At 38.1% G+C, this 21840-nt stretch overlaps 1 protein-coding gene across 1 annotated transcript; it reads left to right on the top strand.

The window, feature by feature from the left end:
* The first annotated feature begins 58 nt into the window (after window positions 1–58).
* LOC126483672 (charged multivesicular body protein 4b) lies at window positions 59–21501 on the top strand. Its single transcript, XM_050106736.1, has 5 exons — window positions 59–440; window positions 11426–11603; window positions 11797–11911; window positions 12140–12272; window positions 20865–21501. The coding sequence occupies exons 1-5, from the start codon at window positions 260–262 to the stop codon at window positions 20918–20920; spliced, it is 663 nt and encodes a 220-aa protein (XP_049962693.1). The 5' UTR covers window positions 59–259; the 3' UTR covers window positions 20921–21501.
* The last annotated feature ends 339 nt before the right edge of the window (window positions 21502–21840 follow it).

Below are 21840 nucleotides of genomic sequence, written 5' to 3'. Positions count from 1 at the left end.
AAATTGTGTTTTTTTATCTCGATGCGGTCAATCGTGCAGCGCGATAAGGTCGATAAATTGTGCATCTGAGTGGGTTATCCTTGTGTTGACCACTGCAAGTCTGCAAGTGATGACTCTTTGTCATCGTGTGAAAATCTGGTTTGGGTGTAGATTGCTGGCGAAAATATTACATTGAAGTGTAGATATTTGCGTGATTTACTGAGCTGATACTTTTAGCGAGAGGCATACGAACGATTTAGTAGATTACAGACTTACCAGCATGAGTTTTTTAAGCAAGGTATTTGGTGGTAAAAAGGAGGAGAAGGCCCCCAGCACTGGAGAAGCAATACAAAAGCTGAGAGAGACAGAAGAAATGCTTATAAAAAAACAGGAATTTTTAGAAAAGAAAATCGAACAAGAAATCGCAACCGCACGAAGGAATGGAACGAAGAATAAGAGAGGTAAGTGACGTGGTTTGACAGTTGTACGATTGTCATTATTTTTGTGGTAAGATAACGTTTAAGATATTCAAAAATAAATAGTTAGGGATGTTAGCAAAGCAGCAAGTTTCGTTGTGAGGAACCGTACCGTTTAGCTATGTATGTTGCATACATTATAACGACATGTGCTTCACTAGTATAGCTGTCTGTCTGGCATTTTGTCGACCAGTGACAACAGAAACTATTTTAAGATGTAGGTTACAATTTACCGAGCGCAATATTTTTAATTGATATTGCTGCTGGGGAAATGGAAAAAATTTCCGCATGTAAATTATAGGTAAGGAACGAACTGTCAGGGTGTAGTGTCAAAAAATCTATGGTAAAGCTAACATTTATGAATTGTTTTCTAATTGGTTGGTCTTCTAATTGTTTTATAGATCGTGATCGTGAAGGCTGTGTCATGAAAGCCAATCGACACGTTTTCCAGCCTCTGGCTCATTACAGGGGTCCCAGTAGAATTATTGGATCCTAGGAAAGCAGTCAAAATCGCTTGAAGTTGAGAAATGAAAAATATGTGCCAGTAGATTGGGGTGGGGGGAGAGTAGGACAAAGTTGTTTCTGATGGAGTAAGACAATAAATACTTGTTTTCCGTAGGATGAGTTGAGAAGTCTGTTCTTGTGTGTTGTCAGACTTGAGAGTGATTCCATGTCAAATCAACATATGGAGTATGGTTTTCAACCTGACCCTTTTGGATTTATTTGAAATTAAGTATGCCTGTAGTACTCATAAATATCTACACAAAACAACTGTTTTCGTATTTTTCTGACAAAAGGTTACTGAGTTGTGAGTGCTAAGAAGTTGACACTGGATAATAATGATTTGTACACAACTTGTGTTCTAATTAAGCCAATGAAACTTACTTCATATAAAGCTCTTTTAAAGGCTCATTGGGATCATTATCGGAAGTAATTTTATGTTTAAGATGGTGCGGTAAAAAATCTTCAAACTATTTTATTGTAAATATTGGGCATACTTCTCTTCAACTATGGGGTGTATAAGAATGTTCAATACGACCCATCAACCCTGACCAGTGACCTGGGAAACATGCGCCAAACACTGTAAACAACAAGGCGACTATAACATGATGATGTTGCCTTTTTTTATGAGATGAGCTACTGATCAGTCTATCAGCACAACTAGTTTTTTTTTAGTATCATAATTGTTGGCTTCACCAACTCTCAACCAGTCACCTTCCAACCTAACCTTGACATCAGGCTAGGCTACAGATGAATATGTAACTGCAACCAGTTTTTAAAGTATTCTTACTATTATTTTCTTTCATATTTGTGGACTTTGCGAATTAACAACAAAACTGTTAAAATATGCATGAAAAGGTGATGCGAAAGCAGTCATTAACATTATGTCACTGGCCAAAGCTGATTACTGATATTGAACTTTCCTCTTGACCCCAGTTATTGTACAGCAAAATAAAATAGCTTGTAATAGATAGTTGACAAAAACAATATTTGCCTTATCAGTGTTTAATTAAAAAATACAAGAAGTTGCAAACCTTCAGAAACAAGTGAGTATAGCTGACTACCAGAGAGAGAGAGAGACTTAAAATCAGGTAGTTATTAGTTTTTGTTGCTGAATTGTATCAGTCCAATTCATCATGCTTCTAGTCAGTCAGTTTGTTGCACATCATCATTTCAGCCTGTTGCAGTCTGGGGGTTCGCGGTTGCCTTTACTTCTCTGCTGGTTACAGAAGAATGTCTGTGTGGCAAGGGAATGTGAAAAATGTGGATGTAAGAAACTGTGATTTCATCATTTTCCTGTGATGCCCCCCCCTCCTCCTCCTCCTCCTCCTCCTCCCCCACTACACAGGCTAACCACCAGTGTCCATTATATTCATAAGCAATATATCCTTTGATGTCAATTCAATGATATTGAATCACTGTCAACAACTGTCACAGTTCAGTATTGCTTTCATTAGAGTCTGAATAAGCTTTTGTTATTGTTTTGTTCTTCCTTATGAGAATGAAGATGTGAAGTTTCTGTGTCCGAAAAATTGTGCAGCATTCTTCAAATGTCTGTAGGTTTCCGATTTTCAGTTTCATAATCTTCCAAAGTAGCGTAATTGAAACTGATCCCTTCTACGCCCCTGTTTGTGGCAAACACATATAGTTGTTTGGGTGTCACAATTTGATTGATGTATGGACACTGCAGATTTTCTCAGCAGCCAGTTGCTTGATTGTTCACCAACGCCCTCGCTAGCTTCTTTACCATGCCAATTGGCTGAAAAATGTCACTGGATTTTGCTATGGAAATTATCTTCTTGATAGCACAGCTTTTTTATTCTTATAATTAGCTGCAACTCCATGGGACAAGTAGTATATTTTGTTTTTTTGCCAGAAAATCAATCAAATAGAATTGCAATAAACGCCCAGCAACAGTGTCATGTGAAGCATTGTGCTATGATGATAAGATTTGTGTGCTAAAGTTGTCACCATCCTTGTAATAAGCTACAGAGGGATGAATTATTGCTTGTGGTTGGTCCAGTTCTAACCCTGAACTTCATCCTGTCACAACAATAGTGTAATTCTCAACAAAATCAAAAAAATACCAAGAGATCACCTTCTTTAAACTCATTTTTCAATCATTTTTGTAAGGTTGATTGTTGACTGGTCACAAAGGAATTTCACATAAATGTTTTTAATTTACCAAATGATGGAGCAGTAAAGTTGTTGGAGGATTTAGTGGTAGTTTCTAGAGCTTACGATCAACAGAGACCCATTGTCTGTAAGTTTGTGGCCAGTATCATTAGTATCCAACAATTTTGTAAATGATTTTTAAGTGTTTCTGGCCCTGGACAGAACTGACATTCATCAAACTGACAATCGGGTAATGATGGGTTACACACAACTCTTGCAATCCAGTGTTTGGAGGTTTAGTTGGAGTACTATCATTCGTCGTCAGTTGAGGAATGTTACACCCAGTCAGCGTAAGTTAGAAGTTTTGGTGGGTAATACACACAGAAACACTGTTGAAGTGTGCATAAATTTCTTTCAAATTACTTAAATCTTTTTTTTTCCCCCCCCACCTGAATTTTCTCTCCGTCAACTCTTATGAGACAAAATCTTTATTAGGTTCTGGCATGCTTCAGAACAGTAAGTTTTCTTACAAAATCAGCAGGACTCGCCAGGTTTTGGATTGGGAGAAGATGAAATACTTTGGCCATTGCCAAGCCCTTGTACTTTTTTAGCCACGTAGTTAATCACATTAAATTCCTCTTGAAGCTTCTTGACATACCATTGTGTATTTAAAACCGTGATAATCTAACTCTTCTTCATCAGATGGTGGCAACAATACTTTGCCTCACAGTCATTTTTTCTTAACTGGCAATTCACCAACAAACTGCAAAGAAGCATTCAGGATTTCTAGGGTTGCACTTGCAACAGTGTCTTGTTCATCACTTCAGCCTAACACCTTTTCACTGTTTTGTTTGACGTCAGAACACACTAGATTATTACCATTTTCTATGCGAGACGTATCGGAAACTTCAATTTTTTTGGCACTTGTCACATACTTTCTGAGTTGATGTTAGGAGAGGTTTTCTTTCTATCGTTCATCAGGAAACAGGATGCAGGCTTTCTTATAATTATTGTGACCCATTTCATTAAAAGTATTACAGCACAAAATTGAAATTTTAGGCATTTTATGTCATTCTGAAATGGACAGTCTAATTTTTATGAAACATTTTCAAAGTTCTGTGCATTATCTTCTTGTAATTAGTAATACACAACATTACTTCTCCATTTTTTTTTTTTTTTTTTTTCGCATCCTGGGATAAAATTTAAGGTTGTGTTAATATTAACTGGTTGTAAGCGTATAAGCGTCTACACATTTCTGAGAATTGTACAAAAGTACCTTTGACTTAATTTCAAATACAACTCTTCCGAATTAATCACAGTACTTCACTTTATAGGCTGTGTCACACCAAACGAAAATGTACATGTCACTTTCAACAACGGGTGACTACAACTAAGTGAATATTATCCAGTGACAAAATATCACAGAGATGGGAGATAGGAATACCAACCAGTCATTTTATATAGTCTTTAAAATGAGGTTTTTCTGCTTGCATTAAGATACATATTTTAGATGTGTATGTCAAATTATTAATTTTGAGTTGTTAATGTAGCTAGTGCAATGCTTTAAAACACACTTTTTTGTATGAAAAATACAGTTTTGTAGCTTAAGTAATAAGTCCCACTATGATTCTTTAAAGTTGATATTTCATATCATGTGAAAGCCCTTTAAAAGAGTTTCCTCGCCTCCCCTCATCTCCTACTTCCCCCTTGCAAGCAAACACCACACACACACACACACACACACACACACACACACACACACACACACTACTCAGTTACCCTTGGTAAGAAAAAGTGAAGAAATTTGTTTTTTGTTATTAGTTAAGAATACTACGTGCGTACTTTCAAATAGATCTAAGGTGGTCAGGTTATAGCAGTTGTTGATTTGGTATGGAATAATTCTTGATGGAATAAAACCTCAGAACAAAACCAACTGTGCGCTGATGACTGTGCAGTTGAGTGTCCCACAAACCAAACATCACCACCAAAACCAACTGTTGCTAAGCAATTCGAATGAAATGTTCATTACTTATTGAGACAATTCTATGAAATTGTACCAAAATGTCATGTTGCTTCTTCAGTTGTCCACTAATTGTGTTTTTGCATCATTTAAAAAGACTATAAATTGTTGATGGATTTGAAGAAGTGCAGCCTGAATCAAAAGCTTGCATACTGCATCAGTGTGAGAGCTGCTTGGAAGAAATTCACTTATATTGTACATTTCAGGCTTGCACAAGGAAACTGTGGATCCAAGTAGATTATGACTTGCTTAAAACTAAGCAACTGTCTGTAAATGATTGTCACAGATAAAACTTTAAAAATCTGTGACCTAACCATCCAGCACTTTGTTTCAAAATATCCAACACATTATCTCAGAACTGTGAAATAAAATCCTTAGCATGGTAAAATGAATGTACAGTTTGATTTTGCAGAGATTTACTCCTTTGTTGTCCAGGATGCTATTAGACGTCAAGCAGCTATGCATCCCATTGATGCCTGGTTTGTCAAAAATTAGCTAATAAGATGCAAAAGTATTTGCAAAATTTGTGACAGACTAAGGCATGATACATTTGAAGTTCACGTGTTACTGATAAAATCTTGTGGATTTACTATAACAGATGACAAATCCGCAGAAAATTGTATACTGAATGGCGAGTCTGCTGCCCAGTTTAGAAATTTCAGACTATTTCCAATTTTTTTCAATAATGCCAAAGTTGTCAGTGTAAACCTGAATGGAAATATTTAACAAATTGTGAAAAATGTGCATGCAATGAAATTAGTCACTGTAAAATGATTGGCTGCACGAGTCAGCTTATAATACCCAAAGGAAAATCAAATCCTGACACCTCGGGATTTGTCACATTCTCTGAGGAAAACTTAATAATAATAATAATAATAATAATAATACATTTTTGTTGAGAGTCCAAATTGAATCAGCCAGAGTTTCCAAGAAAGGAAGGTATTCTTTGGCTTCAAGTGTTCTCAGAAACAGGAGATAATCACCAGTTGGCTCTTATTGATTTGAAAAACAAAATTCAAGTGAAAAGGGAAACTGATGTTTTCTTATCATTTATTGCCAAAATATCATGACCAGCTAATGGTCTCCCAAATTTTGTGGTTTTAACACTGCAACCAGGGCAGTATGCTACATATATGTATGTATAATGTAATTGGATTTATAAAAAAAATCTACTTGCTACACGGTAGCAGCAGAACACACATATAAAGGTATTGAAATTTGTAAGCTTCTGCAACTAGAGGCTGCTACTTGTGGCGGAAGGGTTGAAGAGGAAGGAAGATGCGTGAAGGAAAAGACCTGGTGATGTTTAGGGAATGGGGAGAGTTCATAAAAGTTGGTCAGAACCACAGGTCAGTGGAGTCTTACCAGGTGGGATGAGATGGAAAGTGTGTCAAGAATAACCTCCAACTACAGAAGTCCTGAGTTGTATTAGGCACTCTGGCAATGTAGCACGACATACATAGGTGAGAAAGTGTATACTGTTAAAGATCATTGCCGAGAACACCAAGAGCGCACCAGAATGCAGCAGCCTAACAAATTGGCAGTCAGAGAACATTGCCTATTAGAAGTACATGGAATGGATTATGACCGTACTAAGTTTCTGACATATAGGTGTAACTTCTGTGACTGTTATTAAAGAATCTGTCGAGGTTTGAATAAGGGAACGCCCGACTGATCAATTGTGATAGTGACTACATCCTTAGAAATGCCTGGAAACCTGAAATTAGTCTGATTAAAAAGAGAAACGAGATATCCTACAATTAAATCACTTTGGAGGCAGGTGATGGAGCAGTAGAGGTGCCACCAGCGTGCGTACCTCAGTGTGAACTGTAAACTGGGGAGGAGAGGAGATGCTGGAAGGCAGATGGTGGACAGAGCAGCGTATTTGGGGGGGGGGGGGGGGGGAAGCACTGTGCCAGCTGTTAAGCAGTCAGTTCATCAAAGCACTGGATGATCGCAATGTAGTTGCTCGCTGAAAGATTATGCCTGTTGGACACTGGCATCCGGCCGTTCGCCCATGAACAATTTTGTCATGAAGTATGATGAGAGAAGCTGGAGAATCACATAGATTGTATTTGTTTGTATTTGACGTGATTGGGAATCAAATTCTGGCATGTCCACTGTGTTTAAATTTCTGGTGTTTTTCATGTCATTTCAAGCAAGAATCAAGGTGGTTCCTTCTGTGTGACAAATCAGTCCTTAGCTCTGTTTGTAATGACATGTTAAACACTCATGTTTCTTCCCTTTTTTTTTCCAAAGCATCATGTTACTACTCAAAAAATTAAATACTGACATCAGAAAATTCAAAACTTTCTTTATAGTCCAGTAGTTTATGATGACTGAAATGCTAATTAAAATTGTGGCAAGTTGTACTTTTATCTTTCCAGTACAATTGACTTATGAGCATAGAGGGTGTCCATAATTAAAGTTCCAGTTTCAAAACACTGCAGAAAGAGAACCACTGATTAGAATGACATCAAATTTGAGCAGCATATTATTGACACAGGAAGAAATGTCATGGAACAGAGAGAGGAGGGGGAAAAGGAAAAAAGGTGGGACTGATAGATGGTGCTGTGTCAGAATATGCACACCAACAGACGCTTGGCATGCAGCTGTTCCTCAGTTTGCATCCAGGACGCCCAGTATGACTCTCCATTGAAGACTACTAGTGAAGCTCTTTTACAAGAACAGTCACTGTGTGCCTGTAGCCCTGCAGAAGTTCTCGACTCCCAATACTATGAAAAAGGCATTAGTCTGATGTATGCTAAGGGTCTGTAGAAAATGATTACAAAATTCAAAATGACAGGTTCTTTTGAAGCTCTGTGTGACAGAGGGAGGAAAACAGTTGATCCAACATCTGAAGATGATGTGGGCACAGCATTTCGGGAGGGGTCGTGCGGTGGTACGCAGATGTGCTGTGCATGGTGAATTGCCTGGACATTGGACGTGGCTGCGAGCACAACTTATAAAATACAAAGAAACATTCTGCATTGCTGTTCATACAAAGTCACACATTAATTTCTTGCTTGTATGGAAGTGGACAATAAATGGCCGTGGAACATTCTGTGGACAGACAAAGCCCCTTTCCATCTCCTAAGGACGTGTCAGTACACAGCACTGCAGTATGTGGACAATGGAAAATCTGCACACTCATAAACCAGTATCACTTCATTCTGCAAAGGTAACTTTGTGATGCAGGTTGATAGCATTGTTTATCATAGGGCCATATTACCGTCATTGGTAAATGTTTTGAGAATCTTTTTCACACCACAATTTCAACCCTCCAGCTTCATGGCTGTGTGGGTAGGATCATTTTTGTTCAAGATGGTGCTCCTGTGCATTTTGCACAATTAGGAAGCAGCTGCTGCAGAAGCATGTCAGAAATGCTACAATTATCAGCCGTCATTTCCGTACAGCCTGGCCCCCCAGATCAGGTGATCTTAAGCCGTGTGATTCTGGCTATGGGGTTATCTGAAAGATGTTGTGTTCAGTGCTCTGATTATGAATGCAGCTGAATTCAAGGTACACATTGCACAAAACACACTGAATGTGACTCCCTAGACACTCAGATCTCGTGACTTCAACTTGCGGCAGAAAATAGAGGACAGCTTATTGAACATGTCTTGCACTATCTCACGACAATTAGAAACCGGTGTCAGTTTGCTTTTCATATGGTTTTTGACCCCAGGGCTATTAAAAAGTGATTATTCTCATCTGAATGCGTACGACCTTGCTTTGATGGACGGGCTTACCTAACAAACATTGCCGCAACTGTTGAGTGCTGAACTTGGGCAGTCATGTGCATTGAACAGTATAGATGGTGTAATGTGCAACCATGTCTGTCATAATGTGGTTCATATGTCATTTGTAGCCAATCCCATTTACATTAAGACGCATACAGCACGGTCTGTTGGCAAAATTTTCGTTAGCTTTATTTAGTTTCACGATGTTTCCCCCTTTGTTAAAAATATGCTACTCAGATCTGTCATCATTCAAAGCAGCAGTTCTACTTCTACAGTGTTCTGAACCTGGAACTTTAATTATGGGCACCATGTATGTGAATAAATACTGTGCCATGAGTATACAAAAAAACGTATTATCATTGCTAGCACATCAGTTGTAAGTATTCCACTGAATTATTTGATTCAGTGTATTCTGACCATGTATGTGAATAAATACTGTGCCATGAGTATACAAAAAAACGTATTATCATTGCTAGCACATCAGTTGTAAGTATTCCTCTGAATTATTTGATTCAGTGTATTCTGACCAAAAATTATTAATATTTCAACAATGGAAAATTCAAAGTGGAATAAAAACAGTATCCCCCCCCTCACCCACCCACCCACCTACACACACACACACACACACACACACACACACACACACACACCTGTGAGCACCTGCCTGATGGGAGAAGAATTCTGTGAGTGGTGGAGGTAAGGAGGAGGCTGGGGTGGAGAGGGGGATGGATAGCACGGTGTGGAGATGCGGGATAGTGCAGTGCTGCTTGTGGGAGCATGCAAGGATGTGGTGGGAACAGGGTAAGCCTGCTAGGTGCAGTCTGGAGAGTTTCTCTCTCTCTCTCTCTCTCTCTCTCTCTCTTTCGAGGGGGAGGGGGGAATAGTGGAAAAGTAGGGAAATAGAGGATAGGAAAAAGACTAGTGGGTGTGTTGGTGGAGTAGAAGGCTGTAAAGTGCTGGGATTGGACCAGGGAAGGGGATATGTGGATGAAGGACTAGTGTAGTGAGATTTCCCACCTGCGCAGTTCAGAAATGGGTTTCACTCCAGCACTTTATAGCCTTCTATATTCCACTAGCACACCCACTAGTCTTCTTCCCATCCTCTATTTCTGTCCTTTTCCACTATCCCCACCCCCACCCCACAAGGACCCATGTAGCTCCAGGCTGCATTCCATTCAGTCTAGCCACTGTGCCCGTTGCATCTGAAGAGACAAGCAGTCCCTCTCCAAATATACCAAGGATCCCACTGAGGCCTTCACAGACCGAAATTTCTTTCCCAGTCTTGTACAGAAACAGAATCTTCCATGCCATGTGTCTCCAGTCACCTCCCAAATTCCCACTGTCCGGTCACAAGAGAGCATTCCCCTCATGACTCAGTATCACACAGAACTGGAGCAGCTGAATCACATTCTCTGCCAGGGATTAGACTACCTTTCATCATGCCATGAAATGAATATCCTGCCAATTATCCTTCCCTCCTTTCCCATAGTGGTGTTTCTCCTCCTTGTGCATCCCTACTCCACCCCTGCTTCCAGCCTCTTGGCTCATGGCTCATATCCCTGCAGTAGACTTAGGTGCAAGACATCCTCCCACCACCACCTACTCCAGCCCAGTCACAGGCGTCACCTATCACATCAAAGGCAGGGCTACCTGTGAAAGCAGTTACATGATCTACAAAGTAAGCTGCTTCCTTCATGGGCATGACAGCTGACAAGCTATCTGTCGACATGAGTGGCCACCAACAAACTGTGGCCAAGAGACAGCTAGATCACCCAGTTGCTCAATACCCTGCTCAACACACTAGGCTTTCATTAGCTCTTCCCCTTCACCAAACTGTCCCCTTTCGTGGTCCAACACACCCACATCTTTTCCCATCCTCTGTTTATCTCCTTTTGTGCTTCCCTCCCTCGAAGCTCTTGACTGCAGCTAGCAGTCCTACACTCCCCCCACCATGTCCCTGCATGCTCCCACAATCAGTAATTTACCACCCCCCACCCCTGACCTCATATCCCTCCTCCTTAACCCCACCATCCACAGATTGTTTTTTCCGTTGGTCGCAATTTGCTCTCAGCGACCAGAGGCAGAGGTCATGTGAGTGTAAGGTGTGAATGTGTGTGTTCATGCACTTCATACTTTAGAAGAAGGCCTTTTGGCCAATAGCTCAAATGTGTTGCACTCTTTTTGTTTTGGCTGGCTGCAACTCAAACATCTTCTTTATGTAGTGTGTAGTAGTCTGTCCTTTTCATAACTGTTAACACTATACTTGTTTATTGAACTAGTTTCCGAAGTTATTCTGAAGAGTAGTTTCACTTCTATAGCAACAGTCGTAAAGAGCTTTTTCTCTGTTTCAAATTTGTAGCAGTATAGACTGGTAGGTTAAGTCTGGAAAACATTCTGGTTGAAACACCACGTGAACCTCCAACCATGTACACTCCTATACTATTCCCTTGTCTCATTGTCCAGCTGCTCATGTACAAGGACAACATTTTGTACTATTATCCCTTTGTGGAAGAGATTATATACATGTAATTTATTATATGAAAAGCTTATCATTCCACTTGATGTCATCTTTAACTTCATTTTCATTATAGCGGCTATACAGGCACTCAAGAGAAAGAAGCGATATGAAAAACAGCTGCAGCAGATTGATGGGACGTTATCGACAATTGAGATGCAACGAGAAGCTCTTGAAGGAGCAAATACCAACACTGCAGTACTCCAGACAATGAAAAGTGCCTCTGATGCTCTTAAAGCTGCTCATCAGCATATGTAAGTGTTAACTTTGTGTTAACAGAATTTGTGAAGGATGGCAGATTATGTATAACAGTCACCATCATAATCCTTGTTTTTCCCCAAGTAAAATGAATTCATAGGTTAATTAGTAATAAAATATTATTGCTGTTGCAGTGTTTCTTATGTGGAGGATCATTTTACTAATACAAATTCCATTGCCTTTTAACAGGAATGTTGATGATGTGCATGACATGATGGATGATATTGCAGAACAACAGGATGTAGCAAGAGAAATCTCAGATGCTATTTCAAATCCTGTTGCATTTGGACAGGATGTCGATGAGGTATGTAACACATCAGAAAAAAAAAACCATTCTGTTTAATGAAGTTATACAGTAATTCTTACTGAAAAAGTGTGTTACTTGTACCATTGTTGTACATTCTGTAACACAAAAAGATGTTCTGAATTGTCAGATAACAAATGGGGATTCCCCCGCTGGTGGAAATGATGAAAAACGTGCCATTGGGAATATTGCTAATATTTTGTCTCAAATCATGAATTTTTGATCCAGGATGAACTCGAACGTGAATTGGAAGAATTAGAACAGGAGGAACTGGACAAAAAGTTGCTCGACACACTCCCAAGCACAGCAAAGGAATTGCCCGAAGTGCCGACAGAAGAAGTTGCTACGAAACCTAAAGCCAGTAAGTTATTCTGTAATCACATGTTCAGCTTACTTGTCAGATATTTAAGCTAATTAGAGAAGGAAAGTTGCTACTCACCGTATAGCAGAGATGCTGAGTCGCGATGGGCACAACAAAAAGATTTACACAGTTATAGCTTTCGACCATTAAGGCCTTAGTCAGCAATACACACACACACACACACACACACACACACACACACACACACACACACACGCAAATGCAACTTGCACACATGTCTGCAGTCTAAGATAACTGAGACCAATTTGGGATGCTATAGAGAGGAAAATATAGTTTTATTGGTTGCACTTTTACTCAGATATGTTTCACTGTTGTTCAGCTATTACCTGTGGATTTGTTTAGCTTTGTACAAGAAACAAGTGATCTTGAAAATACATACACACGGTCACGGTCATAAATCTTACTGAACAACTGTCTTTTAATTGTGGCTGTATGTAACTCAGTGTGTCTTCTTTACAGTAAGTAGCAATCTTACCTTATTCCTATGTTGTAGGTTTTACTGAACATTTTGTAGGATGTGTACTGTAGCTCCACTGAGTTGTTTATATGGGTTTCTTTCATATATGGATAGGTTAAAGCTAGATATAGTGAGAATTAGTGAAGTTCGGTGGCAGTAGGAACAAGACTTTTGGCCAGGTGAATACAGGGTTATAAATACAAAATCAAATAGGGTAATGCAGGAGTAGGTTTAATAATGAACAAACAAATAGGAGTGCGGGTAAGCTACTACAAACAGCATAGTGAACGCATTATTGTGGCCAAGATAGACACGAAGCCCATGCCTACTATGGTAGTTCAAGTTTATATGCCAACTGGCTCTGCAGATGATGAAGAAATTGATGAAATGTATGATGAGATAAAAGAAATTATTAATAGTCATGGGTGACTGGAATTTGAGAGTAGGAAAAGGGAGAGAAGGAAACATGGTGGGTGAATATGGATTTGGGGAGAGAAATGAAAGAGGAAACCGTCTGGTAGAATTTTGCACAGAGCATAACTTAATCATAGCTAACACTTGGTTCAAGAATCATAAAAGAAGGTTGTATACATGGAAGAAGCCTGGAGATACTAGAAGGTATCAGATAGATTATATAATGGTAAGACAGAGATTTAGGAATCAGGTTTTAAATTGTAAGACATTTCCAGGGGCAGATGTGGACTCTGACCACAATCTATTGGTTGTGAACTGTAGATTAAAACTGAAGAAACTGCAAGAAGGTGGGAATTTAAGGAGATGGGACCTGGATAAACTGAAAGAACCAGAGGTTGTACAGAGTTTCAGGGAGAGCAAAAGGGAACAATTGACAGGAATGGGGGAAAGAAATACAGTTGAAGAAGAATGTGTAGCTCTGAGGGAGAAGTAGTGAAGGCAGCAGAAGATCAAGTAGGTAAAAAGACAAGGGCTAGTAGAAATCCTTGGGTAACAGAAGAAATATTGAATTTGATTGATGAAAGGAGAAAATATAAAAACGCAGTAAATGAAGCAGGCAAAAAGGAATACAAACGTCTCAAAAATGAGATCGATAGGAAGTGCAAAATGGCTAAGCAAGGATGACTAGAGGACAAATGTAATGATTTAGAGACTTACCTCACTAGGGGTAAGATAGATACTGCCTACAGGAAAATTAAAGAGACCTTTGGAGAAAAGAGAACCACTTGTTTGAATATCAAGAGCTCAGATGAAAACCCAGTTCTAAGCAAAGAAGGGAAAGTAGAAAGGTGGAAGGAGTATATAGAGGGTCTATACAAGGGCGATGTACTTGAGGACAATATTATGGAAATGGAAGAGGATGTAGATGAAGATGAAATGGGAGATATGATACTGCGTGAAGAGTTTGACAGAGCACTAAAACACCTGAGTCGGAACAAGGCCCCGGGAGTAGACAATATTCCATTAGAAGTACTGACAGCCTTGGGAGAGCCAGTCCTGACAAAACTCTACCATCTGGTGAGCAAGATGTATGAAACAGGTGAAATACCCTCAGACTTCAAGAAGAATATAATAATTCCAATCCCAAAGAAAGCAGTGTTGACAGATGTGAAAATTACTGAAATATCAGTTTAATAAGTCACAGCTGCAAAATACTAATGAGAATTCTTTACAGACGAATGGAAAAACTGGTAGAAGCCGACCCCGGGGGAGATCAGTTTGGATTCCGTAGAAATGTTGTAACACGTGAGGCAGTACTGACCCTACGACTTAGAAGCTAGATTAAGGAAAGGCAAACCTACGTTTCTAGCATTTGTAGACTTAGAGAAAGCTTTTGACAATGTTGACTGGAATACTGTCTTTCAAATTCTAAAGATGGCAGGGGTAAAATACAGGGAGCGAAAGGCTATTTACAATTTGTACAGAAAGCAGATGGCAGTTATAAGAGTCGAGGGGCATGAAAGGGAAGCAACGGTTGGGAAGGGAGTGAGACAGGGTTGTAGCCTATCCCCGATGTTATTCAATCTGTATATTGAGCAAGCAATAAAGGAAACAAAAGAAAAGTTCGGTAGGTATTAGAATCCATGGAGAAGAAATAAAAACTTTGAGGTTCGCCGATGGCATTTTAATTCTGTCAGAGACAGCAAAGGACTTGGAAGAGCAGTTGAACGGAATGGACAGTGTCTTGAAGGGAGGATATAAGATGAACATCAACAAAAGCAAAACGAAGATAATGGAATGTAGTCGAAATAAGTCAGGTGGTGCTGAGGGAATTAGATTAGGAAATGACACTTAAAGTAGTAAATGAGTTTTGCTATTTGGGGGGCAAAATAACTGTTGATGGTCGAAGTAGAGAGGATATAAAATGTAGACTGGCAATGGCAAGGAAAGCATTTCTGAAGAAGAGAAATTTGTTAACATCGAGTATAGATTTAAGTGTCAGGAAGTCGTTTCTGAAAGTGTTTGTATGGAGTGTAGCCATGTATGGAAATGAAACGTGGACGATAAATACTTTGGACAAGAAGAGAATAGAAGCTTTCGAAATGTGGTGCTACAGAAGAATGCTGAAGATTAGATGGGTAGATCACATAACTAATGAGGAGGTATTGAATAGAATTGGGGAGAAGAGAAGTTTGTGGCACAACTTGACAAGAAGAAGGGACCGGTTGGTAGGACATGTTCTGAGGCATGAAGGGATCACAAATTTAGCATTGGAGGGCAGCGTGGAGGGTAAAAATCGTAGAGGGAGACCAATAGATGAATACACTGAGCAGATTCAGAAGGATGTAGGTTGCAGTAAGTACTGAGAGATGAAGCAGCTTGCACAGGATAGAGTAGCATGGAGAGCTGCATCAAACCAGTCTCAGGACTGAAGACGACAACAACAACAACAATGGAACACGCTTAGTTTTTCTACCATTTATCATCTAATAATACTTTTATTTTAATATCCTTTTTATTACCAAATTAGATCTTTTAATTGTATTTTTAAAATGCGATTAATTGATCTTCTTTCCCACTTTTGTGTTTTACTTAGCTACTATTAACATAGTGTCCACTTGTTTCCAGATAGGCATATAAGTTAAAATTTTCATTGCTGTTCTTTCTCATAAGTCAAACAATTAATTATTTAGGTGAATCAACCAATGGAAAATCCAGGATGGAATGTAACAATATTATGAAAGGGAAAGTTGCTACTAACCATATAGCGGAAATGCTGAGTCGTAGACAGGCACAACAGAAAGTTTGTCACAATTAAATAAAGCTTTCGGCCATTCGGGCCATCGTCAACCCCACACACACACACACACACACACACACACACACACACACACACACACACGAAGGTCTCAATAGCCAAAAGATTTATTTATTTGTGACAGCCTTTTTGTTGCGCCTATCTGCGACTCAGCATCTCCACTATATGGTGAAAAGCAACTTTCTTTTTCATAATATAATTATTTTGATGGTAAGTTGTGAGCTTGGAGTGTTAAAATTTTAAAAAATTACGTTCTGATTCAGCTTACTTTGTTGGCATTTGATTTGGTTCACAAGGGGGCAGTATTACCCAGTCACAATATTATTGCACTTGGCCTTCCGATTACATAATGGCTTTCTCATTCAGAAATGCCGTTTGAATTTGGTTAAGAAGGTGAAATTTCTACCATTCCGGTTACATGCCGACTCATGATAAGCCATCCGAGACACTTTCACTCCGAGGTGCAATAATATTGTGGTCAGCTTACAAGTAAATATCAAAGCAGTGTGTTTTGTGTGCAAAGAAATAATTGATTGGAACATAGCTAACACTAAAACAACAGCAACAACAAATAAGTTGAAAGAGAACAAAAACTGCTTGTGGCTCACAAATCAAGTACCATATATTTTCAACTCCTAAGCAAGAAGATTCGAAAATCTGTGATTCGTACCTTAAAGCAACTGGAAAAAATAACAGATCATAATGCTTTCTGTGTAAATGCAGCTCAAACAGTCACATTCCAGTAATGTGACTCATCATCATTGACAGCATAAGCAACAATAGCAGCTTTTTAACATCCACTGCTTGGTAAAGTCCTGTTCTATACTTTTTATGCATTAGTCGTCAGGTATATGTTTACATGTTACTCCTACATGATTTATAATGCCATAATATTCCATTAGGTCATTCTCTTGATCTTTTGTATCTCTTGAAATCTAGCAAAGAACTTCTATGGGCTATGTACCACCTACTCTCCTGGTTACATGTCGTACCCTCTCACATTTCATTTTAATTACATACATGTACTTCTTTTGCTTCTCCCTGTCCCCTCTCCCATTTTCTTAGTTTTTCCTGTCTCTCAGTGATTTCTAACATTTCTTCATGCTCATTAAGAAGCCCTCAATATTTGATTGGTTCTTGCATTATAAGTCTTAATATTTCATTAGTAATGTGCTTTACTCAAGTTTAAGTGGAATACTTACTCAGTGAACCAGTGTGCTTCTATGGGTCCTGATTAATTAATTAGCAGTTTGAATTATGTCAAACTGTACAGTGATTTTTTTGTGTGTGATTTTCATCAATGAAGTAAGTCAAGGGCCTGGATGGCTCCTTTTAAAAGAAGGCTACTCATTTCTGTCTCGATTCTGGTCCTGCTTGAGCTTGTGCTTCATCTGTAATGAAATCTTTCTTGACCACATGTTAAACAATAACCTTCCCTCCACCTTTCATGACCTGCATTTCTGATCAAATGAAAGGAGAAAACTGCAACCCACTGGACATTGAAGTGTATCTGTCGATGGAGACTATGTTGTGTAACAAAGTGAATTTTTGTTCACAAAAATATTTGATTGCTTTTTACTACACTTATTAAATGACGTTCCCTAATGATGCCATTGTCTTTAGGAAACTATCATTTTAGATTAATAATAGACCATCATCATCATTTAAGACTGATTATGCCTTTCAGTGTTCAGTCTGGAGCATAGCCCCCCTTATACAGTTCCTCCATGATCCCCTATTCAGTGCTAACATTGGTGCCTCTTCTGATGTTAAACCTATTACTTCAAAATCATTCTTAACCGAATCCAGGCACCTTCTCCTCGGTCTGCCCCAACTCCTCCTACCCTCTACTGCTGAATCCATGAGTCTCTTGGGTAACCTTGCTTCTCCCATGCGTGTAACATGACCCCACCATCTAAGCCTGTTCGCCCTGACTGCTACATCTATACAGTTCATTCCCAGTTTTTCTTTGATTTCCTCATTGTGGACACCCTCCTGCCATTGTTCCCATCTACTAGTACCTGCAATCATCCTAGCTACTTTCATATCCGTAACCTCAACCTTGTTGATAAGGTAACCTGAATCCACCCAGCTTTCGCTCCCATACAACAAAGTTGGTCGAAAGATTGAACTGTGCACAGATAGACGAACATAGATAAAATAGGAAAATAAAACAGTAGTATCTATTTACAGTAATTTAATGTGTTGCACGTAATGATACAGGTGATGGGAAATTGGATGGTTACAAATGTGATAAATCACATTTTTCGAAAACCAGTAAGTCAAGCCTAGTTGACTTACTTGTGAAGAGTAACTGCCACATGTCAACCATTTTTGATTGCTGCCACTGATATTTCAGCTGTTTGTGCTAGTGTAGTACTTCTTTTAGTGTATGTACAGTGGGTTAAAATATCAATGAAAGAAAAAGTGCTTCATAAATCCAGTTCTTCAAGCCTAAACCAGAATCAGTAGACATAGACCCACAAGCTGTTTAGCAGAGTGTTGTTGGGTTCAAAGAAAGAACAGCTGACTTCTATGCTTCCAGTGTGAGAACAGTGCAGTGAGTCACCAATCTGTTGTGTAGAACTGACTATTTTAGGGACAGGAAAAAAATATTTTATTTCGTGGACAATGTCAGCGTGTGGGGTTTCTTTTTCCCCTATTTCTGTATTATTTTTTGGCCTATTTTGGTATTTGTTTCTGATAGATAATTCTTGAAGTGCCATGTGTACTTTATTTTTCTCGCACACTTCATTATTTTACAGTACTTATGTTGGAAATAAAAATATTTCTATCAAGTGCATCATACTTATTGACACCAGTGTCATATTCATTTACGTTATTACGAGAAAGGAAGTAACATTTACATAAAACATAGTAAAGATAATCAGTTAAACAAAAAACAAAAAAACCCTCTATAACTATACACATGGAAGTTTTTCAAAAGAAATCTTTACCATATCTTCAAAGTTATTTTGAAACATTATTCCATCAATCTATCAACACTATAGTGCATTTTTTTTTTCTGTTTTGTGGATGGTATTTTTCTGTAAGAAGCTACAGACTACTCTCACTGCTTGATATAAATACTCATATGTGACAACAGTGATATTTGTGTGACATCATGTATCATGCACTGCAATTTGGTGATAGAAGCAAACTGAGTAGACACGATTTTCATCTACCTTTTATTTTTTAAAGTGCCATGTTTGGATTTTCTTGTATTGAAACTTATGTACTAAGAAAATATGAGGTTTTATTGATGCACTGCAGTAAAGGTCTTTCAAAAACACATCATTTCTGGTACGTTTTGTTGTGCATGCAAAAGTGCCGGGAAATGTGAAGTTGCCGATTAAAATTGTTAACCTGAATGTATTTCATTGCAAGGAGGAGGGTACTGTCGTTTTACGCCACATCTAGAGCCACAGTTTTTGAGGCAGGAAATTAACTGTTGTTTTAAGCTTATATATGAACTCTCAGCCTTGAGAAGAATATGAAAATGCAATTTAAACTTTCAATGACTATCAGTTTCCAATATTAGTAAATTGCTTCCCCCAGATTTATATTTGTATACAGCAATGAGGAAAATGTAAAATTTTGTGACATTTTGTATAAACCACTAATATCACATTACATCATCTAAAACCATAAATTTCACATTATATTTCACGTTATTGTTTACATGAAATTTTCCTGTCTCTAACTATTGTATAAGTCCATGCACTTTAGTCACATTGGTTACACCATATGTTACAAAATTTTCGCAATTGCACCAAGGGCGAATGGATTAATCTAACACTCAATGCAGAATTCTTTTAAGAATTGTGAAAATTGCAAAGCACGGGGATTGGAGAAAATTGCAACTTGCATGATTTAGCCAGTCTGTAGGAAGACTTGAAGGAATACTGAGGTGTGTTGCTTATTGTTTGTCAGTATGAAAAAGATGGTGATTTTACTGCAGGTTGTTCTGTAGATTTTATGAAATGGTAAGCTTTGCTTCTACTGCTTCCATTGCAATTTATTAATTTTTAACAGTTCAAGAAGAGTCTTCTCATCTCACTCCTTTTGCAGAGAGAATAGAAAAATGACCTAGTAGTAATACAAAGTGCCTCACACTCTGTATGGGGTAGTCATAAAGTTGTAATTATCGCTTTGGGGAAAAATGTTAATGTAATTAATGTTTCATTTGTTTTCAATTCCATGTCTGTAGTCCTGGTACAAAAATCTCTAGCATGCCACTAGAAGAGCCTAAACAAAATATTAATAGTTAAAATTGATTTAAAAAATATTAATTATGTTACTTTGTTTTTTGAGTTGTTAATTAAAACTTTGACATCCCACAGACTTTGTAGTGGTGTATAGATGTGTGTATGAAGCATTATGTAACCATAGGCAGATTGAGGTATTGTAGTATAAGTATAATATTAAGAGAAAAAGGCAATTTTTATTTTAAAGTCGTACAGTGCAATACTTCACCCAGACAATTCATCACAACCTGCAGCACTATATTTTAATAGAACATACACATCCATCGTAATTTTCTGTTTCATCTCGCGTCATACTCCCTAAAAAATTGTATGTTGTAGATACAGCTTAACAACTGCATAAAGTTTGGATTCAGTACTGTCATTAAAGTTCCACAGAACTCACTGGAACTCGCTAGAAGATCCTCAGTGAAGAAGTATCCGACATCATGGTTTGACATTAATGAGTCATTGCAGTTGTACAACAAGAACTCGCCTGACGGTTCAGATGAGATTAAAATATGTTTAAACTTTTCCCCCAATTTTCAAGTACCTGTTGCTCCCAGGCTAAATAGAAGTAAATACATTCTAATATTGCTACTTTATAACACTAATTTAAATTACATGTGTTATTTCAGAGCAACGTGTGGATGATGACGATGACCTAGAAGAGCTCAAAGCGTGGGCCCTGTAAAGATGGAAAAATGGAGGGCTTCATATATAGTGCTTCGATGACTGTGGTTCTTGGAAGTCTTTCCTAGCCTGCTTCTTAATTCTGCCAATTAATTTCTGCCATAACGGTAGCTATTGACAACTGTATGTGTTTGGATATGGCGCATATTGTGGCAGTGTATATAACTCACAGAATCGGCTCCTATATTTTTGATTGTGAACTATTAACATTAAAGCCTTACGTGGTAATTTTTGCTAATGTATTATAGATTTTATTTAATGAAGAATGTGATATGATAGCAATTCGAAATGTCATTAAAAATAATGCTTTCAGTCTGGGTAGTAAAATATCTCACTCAAGTGCCAGCTGGAAACATGCAAGGTTGCAGCCCATGCCAGTATTTGTTGGGAATCCTGCTTTTGTTGTTAAGAATTTGTAGCACAGCTTGAACTCACTTTACAGTAAATTTTTAGTTATAATTCCACATCACTGAAGATTTAATGCCAGTCAGAAATGTGTTGTTATATGAAGATTTGTCATTTATGTACTTTAATTTTCTTCCTCTAGTTATCAAATAAAGATTTTATTTTATATTTTTCAGATATATGTATATATTTCATGAACACATTACTTTCAGCTCTGTTTACTGATGTATATCTTGCTGTATTGTAAGTAGATATTACTGAAAAACATTATTTTTATATTGAAATTGTATTTATGAGGCACAGAGCACAAAATTCAGCAACTTCAAGTTATATTGTCCTATTCGTACTAATAGCAGTGAGAGTTTGCAAGAAATTTTATTATGAATCATAAAACTGGAAAGATAAGAAACTGAAAAAGTTAGTAAAAACTTTCAAAACATTTAAAGCAAAATAACAATATTTCTGCTATATTGTGAGAGTTTTACATGTTTGAATAATTTCATCATGTCACTTGTA

Source organism: Schistocerca serialis, chromosome 6 (genome assembly GCF_023864345.2).
Source record: "Schistocerca serialis cubense isolate TAMUIC-IGC-003099 chromosome 6, iqSchSeri2.2, whole genome shotgun sequence".
NCBI classification, from domain to species: domain Eukaryota; kingdom Metazoa; phylum Arthropoda; class Insecta; order Orthoptera; family Acrididae; genus Schistocerca; species Schistocerca serialis.
The sequence above is the reverse complement of the archived record's forward strand: the minus strand, read 5'-3'. Positions and strand labels throughout refer to the sequence as shown.